Raw genomic sequence first — 13,761 nt, forward strand, 5'->3', positions numbered from 1 at the left:
TCTCAGGAACGGTGTTTATATTTGTAGTAGTCATTTTCTTGGGAACTAGTTCTCCTTGAAGCCTGTCTTAGGATTGCTTTGAGATCTGGGTTGAAGGCTGACTCCTCCTGGGTGCCCGTGGGCACTGCCAGGCCCACGTCGGCTGTGGCATGAGGGTGGGTGTGTCTCGGGCAGCGTCATTTCGGTTCTGAACCTGTGTCCTCTCCCACAGTAGCTCAGGGCCTCAGGCAGCTGACTTCCTCGCAGACCCCTCTGGGTGACGGGCACAATGGCAGGGCTCGTGAGTGGTCCTGCCCGAGTTTGGACTTGGCCTCTGGTCTGCCGTGCCTCGGCTCCTTGCTCTGGATTCCTGCCTCTGCTTGGCTCTGGAACTGGGAGTTCCTTCTGTGGGTGGCCGTGCTGGCCCACCCTGTGCAGGGGCGTCCTGCTCCTGCTCCCCGAGTCTTGCTTCCCTACCAGGGCCGAGAGCTTCCAGGCATGGGCTCTTTTTGTCTTAGCAGATCCTGTTTATAACTTCTATTTGAGTTATAGTGAACTAGAAAGTGCTTTCCGGTGGTTTCAGGTTTTACAGTGGGAGCCAGCACTGCCTCGGAGTCTGCCACAAGTATGTCATGTCATTCACATTTCCTGCAGAACTGTCTCAGACAGCCTTACTTCCACCCTGTCCTACCGGTTAGAGACCCGGTGGGGGTATCCGGCCCCCAGCAGCTGGCTGCTCAGGACCTGTTGTGCTTCTCTGGCCTGACACCCCGACAGGGTATACACGGGCCTGAATTGTCTCGCCGTGTTGAGGCAGCCATGCATGCGTGGGATGACGCGTGCACCAGGTGGCGTAGGGTTGAGAGGTTTGTCGGGAGTGAGGATCGCGTCATGCTGGAGGAAAACACCGCAAGGTGATACGCTAACTGCCCTGAGACGTTGGCACGTGTCGAACGGGGCTGAACCCCGGTTGGTCCAGATCATTTCTTGGGGAGGGTGCCTTCCTGGAACGGTGCCCAGACTTGAAGAGGGGACTGTCGTGAGTCAGTCTGGGTCACTCCATCCTCAGTGTAGTTCTCTTACATAAACCCAGAGCGGTTGCTGGTGAAAGAGAAGCCGTGACTGAAGGATGAGAGCAGGCGAGCTGCCGGTCCCCACTACCTGCAGACGAGGGAGGCGGATGCTCCTCCGCAGGAGCGGGCGCTGAGGGGCTCCGGCCAGCAAATGGAGAATTGCTCTGGGGTGGCATCTGGCCCCTGCTCTGTTCCTGCGTTTGTATTAAGAACTGAGAAGGAAGGAGAGGGGGCAGTCTGCTTGTGCACACGTTCACGTAAATTCTGCATTTGGCTTGTTTTGTTTCTCACAGGTTGCCAAACTCCCTCAAGTGGTCCAGCAGCAGACACCCGTGGCCGGCATCCAGCAGGTGGCCTCTGCTTCCCAGCAGGTAGGACGTGCAGACGCACAGCCCTCCCGGGAGTCCCACATGGGCTTTTCGGTAACCTTCACGCTTCCCCTCAGAGGGGTTTTTGGTTTTCACTCTGAGAAAGTAGAAGACTAACTATCAGAGAGTCACTTTTGATGTTCATAATTCAGGAAAGATTAATTTGGGGACAGCACTTAGTCTTTAGGCTGGCAGGACACAAGCTGAGCAGCCAGTTCAAACTCAGTGCCAGGTGTCCGAAAGGAGCCTGTGGGGATCTGTGGGACCTCTCCTTCGGCTGGCGATTTCAGATGCGTCCTCTGACCCGAAGCCCCCATGCCTTAGTTTTAGGGAAACACAAAACAGTCTGTTTGTGGTGACTTTGGTCTTGGAAGTGTCAGTACTACTGGGGACAGCAGTGACTGTTTTCGCCAAACCATCAGGCTCCTGCCCTTTTATGTACTGCTGCAAAATGTAGCTGTGTAAAGCAGCACCTTTGAACAAAACACCGTTTTTGTTTTGTTCAAAGTCCCATGGCATGTAGATTCCAAGGCACCAAATGCACTAGAAGCCAAATGCCGCCCCCAGCCCCCAGCCGTCAGTCTTTGCCCAAAAGCAGAAGTGATTTCATTCAGTGGCTCTTTCCTGCTTCTGTGTGGTCGGAAACTAGAGGTCGAACCGTGATACATCACGTGGTTCCCCCATCTCCCAGAAGCGCTTGTGCTGAGGAAGCTTCTGAACCCCCACCCCCACCCCCCAAGAACGTTTAGTCGGCCGTGTTACTAGGCCGTGTGTGTTTTCTGACCGTTCGGCTCAGGCCTCCCCGCAGACTGTGACCCTGACTCAGGCGACGGCGGCCGGGCAGCAGGTGCAGATGATCCCCACGGTGACGGCGACCGCGCAGGTGGTGCAGCAGAAGCTCATGCAGCAGCAGGTGGTGCCGACGGCGGCCGGCCAGCTGCAGAACCCCGGCGTCGCCGCCCCCGCCCAGGTGCCGGCCAGCTCCGACAGCCCCGGCCAGCAGCCCAAGCTGCAGATGCGAGTCCCTGCCGTCCGGCTGAAGACGCCCGCCAAGCCCCCGTGCCCCTAGTCGCAGCGGCGGGCGGGCCTCGGGGCACTCCGCCGCCGAGTCAGGAGCAGGCACGTTATTTATTGTTGAACCGTGGAACGGTGTCGTTGGAGGTGTTTGGCCCCGGGGAGGTTATAACGGAAACAAAGTAGTGTCATCGTTTTACTCTCCTGCGTCCAACACTGCGGGGAGCGGTGAGCCGTGGCCCGTGCCCCCGTGCCCATGTCCGGTGACCGACGGCGGAGGTGCTGCTGGCGCCTTCAGCTTCCCGTCTCTGCAGAGAGGTAGTGGCAGGTCTCGTGTGTGTGCGGTGTTCTGCACGGGGCCATGTGGAGGGGCAGTGAGTCGTAGAGGAGAGCTCTTGAGCCTGAAACCTGGTCTTGGACAGCATCCGCCTCTGCTTGGTTCTGTACTCCTACCTGAACGCGCATTCTGGTCCTTGGAGAGGAGAGAGGTCGGCTGAGGAGATCATCTCCGGTCCGAGGCGGCCAGTGTGGTTTTCTCTTTCCCTCCTCTGAGGTGTTTCCAGGTCCATTCATGACCTCTTCCGGCCATGTGAAGGCTCACCGTCCCCGACTGAATTTTCATTCCAAAGAGCAGCCAGTGGGGCTCACGTCAGGCCCGCCCGCGGTGCCACGGGTGTCCTTACAGCACATCCAGGACACTCGCGGCTGGCGGAAGAAGTGCGCGTGTGGACGGAACCCGGGAGTGGCTCCGGTGAACTCCGTGAGGCTCCCATCTCGGGCTGTGGGGCCTGGACTGCTGTGTGAGGGTCGGACGCCCACCCCATCGCTCTCCCGCCCAGCTCAGGCGGGACCTGCGGACAGTGAGCAGCCTCCGCGGACTGTGCAGGGTCCCCGATAGACATGGGCATCGTGAGTGCTTCCTCGCGGGCTGGTGAGCCAGACTTCTGTTTCTCGTGACGCCGGCGTCGCGCCCGGGAGCAGATGCACTCCCTTGTGGGTCCGTGCAAAGCAGAGGACCTTCTATGCAGTATTTGGGGACGCACTTGAGGGACAAAGAGGAGGCCCCGTGTTTGCTTCTGTTTTATTTTTTCACTGCAGTGAGCTAGTGTAAGTGTTTGCAGTGGGCGCGTTTGGCCGATGACGTCTGCTTACCTGGACGCTGTCTCCCAGGCCCAGGCGCGCATCGGGCTCCCCGCTCTGTGTGCTGGCTCTGTGGCTCTCTTCTGCTGTGGGTCCAGAAACCCAGGTCATGTGGGCTGTGTGTGGGCATTCTGAGGGAGTCTCCCTGCTCCTTTTCTCTGTCCTCCCTGTGTTCCGCTTTGAGTGGCACGAAGGAACGCGGACCGTAGTTTTGGTTTCCCATCGATTTACGTGGATGGTAACATGGCAGCATCTACTGAAGCAACTGGGCAGCTCATTACTGAGCTCTGGGTGAGAAATTTGGAGAAAGGTAAAAATCAAGTGTTGAAAAAAATGGAAGGGACTTAACATGATAGTTCGCTCCACTGTGTGGAGGCAGTGCTGCGATGTGTGTTCTCACCACCACCCTCTGGCGTGGCCCATGCTGCCAGGAGAGGACAGCGTGCCGGGGACTTTTGTGCTCCTACCCCGATGTGCAGAGGTGCGGCGTGATTTGTGAGCGCGGTGCACCTGGCCCCCCACTTCTGGGACCGCTGGCAGTTGGCCCGGAGGAGGAAGAGGATCTGTTTGCACCCGCTTTGGCGCACCCTGCTCGGGCCGTCTGCTGGGACAGAAGTGAGCCAGCGCGCCCGCGTTTGTGGCCTGGGCCCCTGCCTGCCTCAGTGTGTGAATGAGCGGCCCTCATGTGCGAGGCCGCGTCCTTCCCTGGCTGCTTACGTGGGACCCAGGGCAGACGGTTGGCTTTTGTCCGACTTAGATGCACCAGGGGTCCCCGGCTTCACCAGCTGCTCCAGGAAACCTCCTCCTCCCCCGGGTGCGGTTCTCCCCGTCTTCTGCTGTCAGGGGTCCACTGTCCTTTCTGAGCTCCACGCGAGTGTGGGGTGGTTCTGCCCGCAAACTCCCGCATGGCCCAAGAACCGGCGCCCTGGCCAGGACAGCATGCGGGAGCGTTGTCCGGCTCCCTCCTCTGGCGCATCGTGGGCAGCTGCCGGCTCTGATCCAGGCTGGCCCGGGGCTCTTCCTGCGTGATGCCCCGGAGGCGGGGCTCGCCTACAGGCAGTCTTCACCACTTTCTGTCCCCTGCGTCACCACACGGCTGTCACGTTTCAAATATAAAGGAAGAAGACTGACATTGTAAATACTTTGTAAACATACCCGTTTGTACTTGAATAGTAGGGTTTTAAAAAGGGCACTGATATCCCACCAAACAAAAGGTATAATAAAATGACCTTTTTCTATGCTTTTTCATTTTCTCTTTTGTACAAAACTAGTATTCAAGTTAAAATAAGATGCTAGTTTTGTTTGCTGTGTGTGAAGAAAACACAGCGGGAAGGCATGCAGGGTTGGAGGCCGGGCTTGATTCTCCTGACTGACCCCCGCCGTGGGGGGAGTGGAGCGTGTGGGTTGGTTCTCAGGGAAAGCCGCGCACTCCCTGTGGAGACGGAGGATTACCTGGTCTGTGTGGACAGCGCTGCCCCCGCCGCCCTGTCCTCCTGTGACCTGGTGCTCCCCGTTGGGAGGAAGGTCAGGTGGGGCCTCCCACACGGGGCCTCACACACGCTCTACCCAACACTGCTCTGAGCAGGCGGCCTGCTTTATCATCTCTTTTGTTTTTGAGTTCTTTTCCTTTTGTTAAAAAAAGAGTTTCTGGGGGCACCTCAGTGGCTCAGATGGTTGGGTGTCTGCCTTCAGCTCAGGTCATGCTCTCTGGGTCCTGAGATGAAGCCCCACATCGGGCTCCCTGCTCCATGGGGAGCATGCTTCTCCCTTTCCCTACCTCTCAAATAAATAAAACCTTTAAAAAAAAAAGTTTCTGGGGGCGCCTGGGTGGCTCAATCAGTTGAACGTCTGACTCTTGGTTTGGGCTCGGGTCATGATCTCGGCGTTCTGGGATCCAGCCCCACGTCGGGCTCTGTGCGCGGCGCGGTCTACTGGAGCTTGTCTCTCCTCTCCCTCTGCTCCTCCCCTGCCCACTCCCTCGCTTGCTCTTAAATAAAATCTTTTTTTAAAAAAAGTTGAGAGTAACAAAACATATCTACTTTTTTTGTTTTTTTAAAGATTTTATTTATTTGACAGACAGAGACACAAGTAGGCAGAGAGGCAGGCAGAGAGAGAGGAGGAAGCAGGCTTCCTGCTGAGCAGAGAGCCCGATGCGGGACTTGATCCCAGGACCCTGGGATCATGACCTGAGCCGAAGGCAGAGGCTTTAACCCACTGAGCCACCCAGGTGCCCCCAAAACATACACACTTTTTAATTAAAAATGAACAACTTCATACACTGCTAAGAAGCACCCCGGGAAATCTGGTTATTTTTGTCTTCCACTGCAGCGAGGGGGGCCTGGAAGCCATGTGGGCCTGTGGCCCCGGGCTCCCATTTCTTGTCCCCTTACCTCAAAGCCCAGTGTGCGGGCTCCTCTGTGTTTCCTGCATCCACAGACGGGTGGGGGAAGTCAAGGGCAGCTCGCGTGGGACCCTTTGTTTGCCGAGTCCCTGCCAGGTGCTTGGTGTGGAGAGGATGGGGTGCTTGGGACCCTGTGCTCCGTGGATGTGTTGCTCTGCACTCTGGGGCCAGTGACTGCTCCTCGGGGCCCTGCTTTCCTCCTGTGTGCCCCTCTCCCAAGGCAGTTGTGACATTTGCACATCTCTTAGCCTCTGCCACCTGTGCTCAGTGGATTATTCCCAGTGGAGAAGATCGTGATTTCTGAACCTTTCCGTACCATGACTGTATGTATGGTCACGTTCTTGCCGGCTGTACGTATGCCGGAGGCCTAGGATGTGCTCCTCTGGCCCCAGGCTATATTTCTGTGGGCATTGGAGGTGGGGCTGCCGCTGCTTAGTGCTGTGGTTCTGCTACCTGGCTGCCGTGGGGTCCGTATCTGAGCCCGGGGGTCCGTTTTCCTCCACCCCCAGCGCACAGGGGCATCTCGGCTCGGTTTAAAAGGAAACGTGCCCAGCAGGCTCACCCGCAGGCCAGCTCTAGAGGTCTCACTTAGGTCTGTTGACCGCTTGGTCTCTGCTGCTCAGATCCCGGTCAGCCTCTGCCAACGTGCTTTCCACGGCCCAGATTAGGGGCTGTGGTTCAGGGGAGAAAAGAGGGGGACTTCTGTCATAGGTTCCGGTCAGCGGTTCTTCCCTTCTCTGTCCTTGGCTCGCATCACCCATACCCTCAAAAAATCTTCCAAACGTCTCATCTTACTGGATAAATTATGGTATGTACATTCAGAGAAACAATGTAGCTATTTTTTTTAAAGATTTAAAAAATATATATTTTATTTATTTGACAGAGATCACAAGCAGGCAGAGAGAGAGAGGAGGAAGCAGGCTCCCCGCTGAGCAGAGAGCCCGATGCGGGGCTCGATCCCTGAACCCTGAGATCATGACCTGAACCGAAGGCAGAGGCTTAACCCACTGAGCCACCCAGGCGGCCCTTAAAAAGATTTTTTATTCATTTGGGGGAGCCAGAGAGGAGCAGTGGGGCAGGGCAGAGGGAGACGCAGGCTCTCTGCTGAGCAGGGAGCCTGACATGGATGGGGGTCGATCCCAGGACCCCGGAGCTCATGACCTGACCCGAGCTGAAGGCAGACTGTGCTTGACCAGTTGAGCCACGCAGGCGCCCTAGAGCGTAGCCATCAAGAACAAGGTAGAACCATGGAAGAAGGGTCCTGTCAAGGCTCAGTAAATAGGAAAGTGCAGAATCGTGTGGGATGCTCTCCGAATGGAGCTATGGCCTATATGCCTGGATATGCACAGAAAATCCTAGAAAGGGGTGTCTGCCTCTGGGGAGAGGCCTGAGCAAGGGAGACGGGATCCACGCCCCGCCACGCCGCTTCCCTGGTCAGGGAGCAGCACCTGCAGCTGGGGGCTCCCGATCCCAGGCGAAGAACCTGCACCTTCTGCCCCCTCCCCAGTCTGCGGGTTAGTCTCCGGTGGCCACGAAGGTACGCTAAAGGCCGTCACAAGGCCGCTTTGAGGACGTGCAGCACAGACACGGCTGCTGCGCCCCCAGCGTCGCCCCACTGTGACACGCGACCCCAAGGGACCCTCACGTGTCTGCAGTGTGCGTCCGGCTGCAGCCCTGTCCCCACGAAGGGTCGGCCCCGGCCCCGCTCCGGGCGGGAGGGCTCTGTGGACCTCGTCCAGCCGGGGCTCCCCGCGTGCGTCCTCCGGCCTGCGTACGGCCGCGGCTCTGCGTGCTCACGGCCCGGCCGTCCGGGGCCGCTGTGGGGATGCCCGCTGGTGGGCAGGGGCCGCCCCGGGGCCGTGCAGCCCGGGGAGCCATGGGCTTCCTCCGCGTAAGCAGCGGCCCCTGTCGTGCGGGCAGGACCCAGCCGGCCGGCTCCCCGGATGGAAGTGGAGCCCGCCGCAGTGCCGCCGGGCCGGGGATGGGCAGCCCCGCGAGTGCTCGGTGGGCTCCCTCCCCAGGTCAGGCCAGCCCTCCCCAGGCCTGGCTGCTCTCTGGTCGCTGCCCGCCCGCACACACGCGGGCACCCGGAGGGGCAGGTCGCGCTTCCGAGAAGTTTCTTCCTCACTGAGCACATGCTCCGTTCCGGCTGAAGGTCCGCGCTGGGCGGGAGAGACCGTGAGCCCAGCGGCAGTCTGCGGAGTCCCCAGCTCTTCCCGGACAGGCCACCGCCGCCCGCCACGATGCTGCTCCGCGGCCTTCCGCACGGTCTCCAGCAGCCTCAGCGCCCCGTCCGTGTGTCCTGTGCGGACAGCTGTGCGTGCCCCACGGCCAGCAACGCGCCGGCATCCCTGTGGGCCAGGAGGGCATCCCTGCGCAGCGCTCCCGACCGGCCAGGCCTGCAGCGCAAGTAAGGCTGGTAAGATTCTGCCTCGGGGCCACGCGGACCCGGGACAGCGGCGCCGTTTAGAGAGGATCCGAAGTGGAAGCATTTACTGTACCTGTCAGCACAGCAGACTGAGATCAGAGGGGTCTTTCGAGCAGCCGTCTCGTCTGTGCCACAGCCCGCGCAGGGTCCGGAGCAGGGAGGTAGCTCTTCGCGTCCTCCTGTCTGTCCAGCTCCTCGGGGGCTTGGCTGTCGGCCTCCCTTCCCGTCTTGGCTGCTTTCCGTCCGTCTGCCTCTGTTCCGTGTTTCTGCTGGGTGCCCCGCCCCTGCAGGCGGCTGTGCTGTCTTTAAGCCTGGGAGCAGGGGTGAGGGGACGCAGAGGCTTCACGGGCTTGGGATGGTCCCTCTGGTGCTTGGACAGAAGTGGTATTCTTAGTTTTCCTTGGGCGTGTATTCCCTTAATTCGAGTAAATACAGGCGCCGAGGTGAGTGTGCTTGGTTGGCGGGCAGTCGCTCACGTGGGGAGGACCTTGCACTGCAGGGCAGGTGGGGGCCGGGCCAGTGGAGGGGGGAGATCTACTTAGTCCCGAGGGAGGTACCACGTGGCTCATCGCAGAGGGTACAATGTGGCATCTCGCATGGGGGTGGCCACACCTGTCGGGCGGGAGGGGAGCCCCGCAGTGGGTTCCTGAGGCCAGAGACAGGGCACAGTCACCAAATAGAGAAGAGCAGTGGGGTGGTTAGAATCTTGGAAATGTTGAAATGATGAAATAATGTTAAACAATTAAGATTGTGTTTCTGAGTTCCTTATTTGGACAATTGAAAACTGTTTGTGGTTCTAAGCGTTTTATCCCAGGTCGTGTGGACCATTGGAGGAAAAGCTGGGATTTCAACCCAGCTATCAGCGCAGTCAGGGTCTGACCCTCAGTGTCCCCCACTCCCTCCAGGGCCTGCCACATCGCCTGGTTTCCTTTTGTCAGCCAGGAAAGCCGGCTGCGGGAGCTCGGCACTGAGTCGACACTCAGCAGTGTTTTATTGCACCATCTGATGCACTCACGTGCCCTCTCCTGTGTCTAGAAACACGGAGATGCGTGCGCAGCAAAGGACAGCAGGAAGGAGTGTGTGCCCTTCCCGCGGAGCGACAGAACGGGTGAGCTGGCGGGTGCCACAGATCGCGGTCACTTCCATCCAGATTTCAGGATGAGCAGAGACGTGTTCGGCCGCGTAGTCTGGGATTTGTGGTTCTGGGAGGTTTTGTGTGTCTCTTGAAGGTGTCAAACTATGACTTGGGGCGGACACTGCTAGTGACTTTTTTTTTTCCCCGCTAGTGACTTTGTAGGCAGTGCCCCTTCCCCATTTTATATGGAGACACATATGTCTAATGTGGAATTCCTGTCAAAGGTTTTACACTTTAAAGATTTTATTTAATACTTGTTTTCAAATATCTCGGGGTGTGCCAGATATCTGCTCCTTACAATCAAACCGTTTCTTGGGATTTTGAGTCTTAAAATTTTTCTTTGTTCGATGGCTTGGGATGTAGTCTACGATTGCCTGTGTGCTTTAGAAAAACCACGGGCTGGGGGGTGGGCTGGGGCTCGTGGCCCCAGCAGGTTGTGTGGCAGAGTCTTCTGCAGCCTTCGAGGGCTGCGGCTCCTGGTGTCTGTTCGCCCACTCGGGAGGCTCGCCTGTGTGTCTGGTCGAACAACAGCAGCCACGGAAGTGTGGACGGTCCCTGAGCCACGTGCTGCACGCCAGGCAGGCTGTAAGGGCTGCCGTCTTGGGGTTTGCATCATGGCCTGTGAGCACTCTCTGTTTTGTTCAGTTTTTGGTGTTTGTCAAGAGCCTTTTATCACTTATTTATCTGAAAATTGGCCGGCCCCCGCCCTAAGAATTCGTAGCCTTAAGCAGAAATTAAAAATGCGTGGGAAGGCTAAACCAGCACAAGGGGATCCCTCCGTGAAAGACAGCTGGGTACTAATGTGTCTTTAATTCTCGGTTAACCCTTCAGGGCTGCACCGGGTAATCAGGGGCATTTTGGTGGCTGAGCACAGGTCAACTCGCCGGAAGGGCGCGTGGAAGAGCCGGCCAGGGAGAGCGTCGTGAGCCTGGGTTCCTGTGCGCAGTCCTGTGCAGTCCCGGTCTGAAGCCAGGGGCTGGGCGGGGCTGGGAGGTTGGGTAGGAATTGGTGGTACCTTCAGTGGAGGCGTGGCCCGGGCTGGAAGTCTCCGTGGGCTTCTGTGCCACAGACTGTAGAGCACTGTTTGTTGTCCCTGGATTTGACCTGCTTTATGGAAGGATTTTAAAATTGAATTGAAGAAACACATTTGAGGAAATGTTGAACAGAAAAATTTTATACGTTTGTGGATGAGGAGGGTACAAGTAAGAAAAGAAATAAAATAAAAAGTATCCTTTAGTTGAGTAACAAGTTGGCTTAAACCCAAAGAAAAGTATTGAAAGGCACCATGTTGAAACAAGTCCCGGGGGCGCCTGGGTGGCTCAGTGGGTTAAGCCGCTGCCTTCGGCTCAGGTCATTATCTCAGGGTCCTGGGATCAAGCCCCGCATCGGGCTCTCTGCTCAGCAGGGAGCCTGCTTCCTCCTCTCTGCCTGCCTCTCTGCCTACTTGTGATCTCTCTGTCAAATAAATAAATAAATAAATCTTTAAAAAAAAAAAAAAAAAAAAAAAAAAAGAAACAAGTCCCGGAGCATTTATAAGTGTTTCCACTTGTGAGCCTGTGCTGTAGGGACTTGGGGGCGGGGGCGACAGGAAGACAGGAAGACGGTGTGTTTTGGGAGACCTGCTCTGGGCGTGTGCGCGCAGACTGGGTTTTCGAGTCCCGGGAGCATTCCGAGTTTGCGCTCAGAGGAGGTCCTTGTGGGGAGCCCCCAAGTGTCTCCTGAAATGTCACACATTTCCCAGACCACCGTGTCGGTACAAAATGAGCAAGTCTTCCAGTGTCTTAAATACAAGGACGAGGGGCGCCTGGGGGGCTCAGTGGGTGAAGCCGCTGCCTTCAGCTCGGGTCATGATCTCAGAGTCCTGGGATCGAGTCCCGCATCGGGCTCTCTGCTCAGCGGGGAGCCTGCTTCCTCCTCTCTTTCTCTCTGCCTGCCTCTCAGTGTACTTGTGACCTCTGTCTGTCAAATAAATAAATAAAATCTTAAAAAAAAAAAACAAGGACGAGCGCTTCTCGGAGGCCAGGCGAGGACCCTGCCCGGGACGGCGATCTGCACTGAGAGCGCACAGAAGGAACGTGGAACACGGACCCGCGTGTGCTTCCGTGGTGTCAGTGGTGACAGATCACGGTGACCGCGGACGTTCCAGAAAATGACACACTTGACCTTGTGCTTTTTAGACCCTCATCCTTTTTTTTTACATTCATGTATACATTTTTATTTAGATTCTTACATTATCGTTAAAGGCCAGTCAGATATTTTCCAGAGACAATGTTGGCATTTCGGAGGCTTCGGAGGGATGGGCACTCGGGGAGGTTTTTATTCTTAGCCCGTTTGCCGAGCTTCCTGCTGGCTCTTTGCTCACGGTGCAGGCGGACTGCGTGCGCCCGCCGCAGAAATGGAGCCCTGCTCGGAAGGTGGGGAGCCCCCCCGACCGCAGCTGCAGTGTAGCCTCCCGGGGTGGGGGGCCACTAGCAGCCCCCACAAATGCCAGACGTGGGCAGATCATTAGCCTTTCACAAGGGGCTCCAGGGCCGGGAAGCATGGGCTCGCAGGAAGAGCCATGGGGACGGGGAGACTCTGCCAGCAGTGGCTGCCCCTAAAGTAAGGATCCAAAGGAGCATGTGCACCCCAGCGTTCATAGGAGCCTTGTCCACAATCGCCAAACTGCGGGAAGAGCCCAGATGTCCATCGGCAGATGAACGGATAAAGATGTGGTTCATGTAGACGATGGAGTATCACTCAGCCGTCAGAAAGAACGAGCTTTCGCCATTTGCGTCGGTGTGGATGGAACTAGAGGGTATCTATCGTGCTAAGCGAGATCAGTCCGAGAAAGACAAGTGTCATGTGATTTCACTCATACATAAGTTTAAGAAACAAAACAGGAACACAGAGGACGGGAAGGAAAAATACAATCAGGGAGACGAACCGTGTGAGATTCTTAATCATAGGAAACACACTGAGGGTTGTTGGAAGGGGCGGTGGGTGGGTGGGGTAACGGGCTGGGGTACCGGGGGGATGGCATGCGGGAGGGCTCGTGGCGGAACGAGCACTGGGTGTTGTGTGCAACCGCCGAGTCCCCGAGTTCTACCTCTGAGACGAACAATGCGGTGTGTGCTGACTTAACTGAATTCAAATAAAAATACAGAATCTTAAAATATTCCTGAAATGGCAAAATGCGGAACAAAGGAGGGGCGCTGGGCGGCTCAGTCGATGACGTCTGCTGGCCTGGGTCATGCTCTTGGGGTCCTGGGATGGAGCCCCAGAACGGGCCTCCTGCTCGGCGGGAAGCCTGCTTCTCCCTCTCCCACTCACCCCTGCTTGTGTTCCTTTGCTCGCTGTCGAATGAGTAAAATCTTTAAAAAAATACCTGTCTGTGTGTCCGTAAGACCAAGGAGAAGAGCGTGTTAGCGACGGTCAGCGTATGAAGGACCGACGCCGATTAGAGCCGTTCCTGCCCCCAGACGGCTCGGGCAGCCGGGGATCAGTGAGTGAGGCCGCGACCTTGCACACAGGGTAGCTGAAAAGTAGCTGAAGACCAGCTGTCAGAGTCCAGCAGTGGGGGCAGGCGTACAAGCTGTCCGCGCGCACGCATCCGTGTCCCGGATGTGTGTTTCCGAGTCTGGAGCGTGTCGTATCCAGGTCACCCCTTCCCGAACACAGATCCCACTAGCAGTCGTCACGCGTGAGCGGACACGACAGGTGACACACAGAACAGCAGGAAGCACACGCCTTGCTGTGCCGGTGGGACGGGCCCTCCCGTCAGCCTAGCCTCGGGTTCCCGAGTCCAGGGGACGTTCGCAAGGAAGCCCGGGATGAAGGCCGCCCTCTGCGAGCCTGGGTTCCTTGGGGAAGTGAGAGCCTGTCCCGCGAGCAGGCAGCTTGGTGTGTCTGTGGCGGCGGTGCCCCAGCGGTGGGTCCTGACCACCGCGCCCCCCCCACCCACGGATGCAGAGCCCGGCCAGGCTCCAGCAGACAGCAAGGCCCCAGCGAGGGGGGCGGGAGTGCGTGGTGGTGGGTGGCTCGGGGCGGGTGAGCCGTGTGCAGCCGCGTTTGGAGACGCAAGCTGGTCTCCCGTGAAGGCCGCTCTCCATCCAGAAGTCTGTGGCCGTTGAGCGTGAGGTTTCCTGCCCTCCCACGGCCCCATGAGCAACCACGTGGCTGCGAACCTCACCCTGCCGCAGCGAAGAGCATGCTTTCAGGACAGACCAGACACCACCGCTCCA

The 13,761-nt window shown here is 57.7% G+C and overlaps 1 protein-coding gene across 14 annotated transcripts in view; it reads left to right on the forward strand.

Moving 5' to 3' along the window:
- The window catches only part of EP400 (E1A binding protein p400), a 97,555-nt gene extending 92,743 nt beyond the window's left edge, over nucleotides 1-4,812 (forward strand). For all 14 annotated transcript variants that reach the window (XM_045087649.1, XM_045087654.1, XM_045087661.1 and 11 more), the window contains 2 exons: nucleotides 1,346-1,423; nucleotides 2,217-4,812. In XM_045087649.1, coding sequence (XP_044943584.1) covers nucleotides 1,346-1,423; nucleotides 2,217-2,489 — 351 coding nt within the window. In that variant the 3' untranslated portion in view covers nucleotides 2,490-4,812. The remainder of the gene's footprint in view (nucleotides 1-1,345; nucleotides 1,424-2,216) is intronic.
- Nucleotides 4,813-13,761: the final 8,949 nt, after the last annotated feature.

This window comes from Mustela putorius, unplaced genomic scaffold (genome assembly GCF_011764305.1).
Source record: "Mustela putorius furo isolate JIRA1106 unplaced genomic scaffold, ASM1176430v1.1 tig00001433_pilon_pilon_pilon, whole genome shotgun sequence".
NCBI classification, from domain to species: Eukaryota; Metazoa; Chordata; class Mammalia; order Carnivora; family Mustelidae; genus Mustela; species Mustela putorius.